We start from the raw sequence: 1,230 nt of genomic DNA, 5'->3' as shown, positions 1-1,230 counted from the left end.
AAAAAATCAATTTCTTTTCTTTTTCCCATGATAAAAACCTGCCGTTTCCCTTGTTTACCGGTGCTTTAAGGCCACCCCAGCTGATTTTTGGGGTGACGGGGTCTCGACCCCTCTCTGTCTATGAGGTTTTTCACCAATTTCCAACCGCACCCCCCAATTTCCAACCTTATCTGAATTTTTTTTTTTTTTGGGGGGGAAAGGCCACCTCCCTTGGCGTTCCCGGCGAAGGAGAGGCCTTTGGGGAAAGGAAATGGCCCCAAAAACAATGGCAACGGCGTTTCCTCCCCGGCGGGACGGTGGGTGGGGGTCCCCGCTCCCGGAGCCGCTGAATTTTCCTTCTTGAAGGTTTTGGGATTTTGTTTTGCTTTGTTTTGTTTTTTTTTCCCCCCACGATAAAAGTTAATTAAAAGGTGTTGGGGTGAGGCCATGGGGCTCTCTTCGTCCTTCGCTGCATCCCGACGGCATTAATTTGCAAGGGGATCGTGATGGATTCCCCCCCTTCCCAAAAAAAAAGTCCTGCTCGAGGCCGGGGATGTGATGCTGTAAAGACCAAGAGCCCAAAAAGGCAGCAAAAAGCCGGTTTTGAGCCCAAAATGGGCGGTTTTCCTTGAAGTTTGCTTTGAAACATCCCGTTCCCCACCCTGTGGGATCCATCCGGGATCGTGATGGGGAAAAACGAAACGAGGGGTGATACTCGGCGTCCCTGTCCCCGATCCCATTCCCACCTCCATTTCCATCCCCAATCCTTTTTCCAGTCCTATTTCCATCCCCAATCCTATCCCTGATCCCATTTTCACCCCCATTTCCATCCCCAATCCCATCCCTGATCCCATTTCCACCCCTATTTCCATCCCCAATCCTATTTCCAATCCTGTTTCCATCCCCAGTCCCATCCCCAATCCCATCCCCAATCCCATTTCCTTCCCCATTCCCATCCCCAATCCCATTCCCATCCCCAGTCCCATTCCCACCCCCAATCCCATCCCCAGTCCCATTCCCACCCCCAATCCCATCCCCAGTCCCATTCCCGATCCCATTCCCAATCCCATTTACATCCCCAATCCCGTCCCCGATCCCATTCCCAATCCCATTCCTATCCCCAATCCCAATCCCATCCCCATCCCAGCCTCCTCCTACATCAAGGGTTAAAGCGCCTTTCTATCTATAGCAAAGTCACTTATGATGATTAGTATTTTATTTAATTTAATTTTTTTCCCAAATTTGGCCTCT

The 1,230-nt window shown here is 50.6% G+C and overlaps 1 protein-coding gene across 1 annotated transcript; it reads left to right on the top strand.

Moving 5' to 3' along the window:
• Positions 1–887: 887 nt before the first annotated feature.
• On the top strand, positions 888–1,149 carry LOC104161589 (tetra-peptide repeat homeobox protein 1-like; the record flags this gene model as incomplete). The annotated part of the gene is made up of 1 exon (XM_009700078.1): positions 888–1,149. A coding segment is annotated over one exon (262 nt), but the record flags the coding sequence as incomplete, so codon positions are not given.
• Positions 1,150–1,230: the final 81 nt, after the last annotated feature.

This window comes from Cariama cristata, unplaced genomic scaffold (genome assembly GCF_000690535.1).
Source record: "Cariama cristata isolate BGI_N322 unplaced genomic scaffold, ASM69053v1 scaffold24715, whole genome shotgun sequence".
NCBI lineage: Eukaryota > Metazoa > Chordata > Aves > Cariamiformes > Cariamidae > Cariama > Cariama cristata.
The sequence above is the reverse complement of the archived record's forward strand: the minus strand, read 5'-3'. Positions and strand labels throughout refer to the sequence as shown.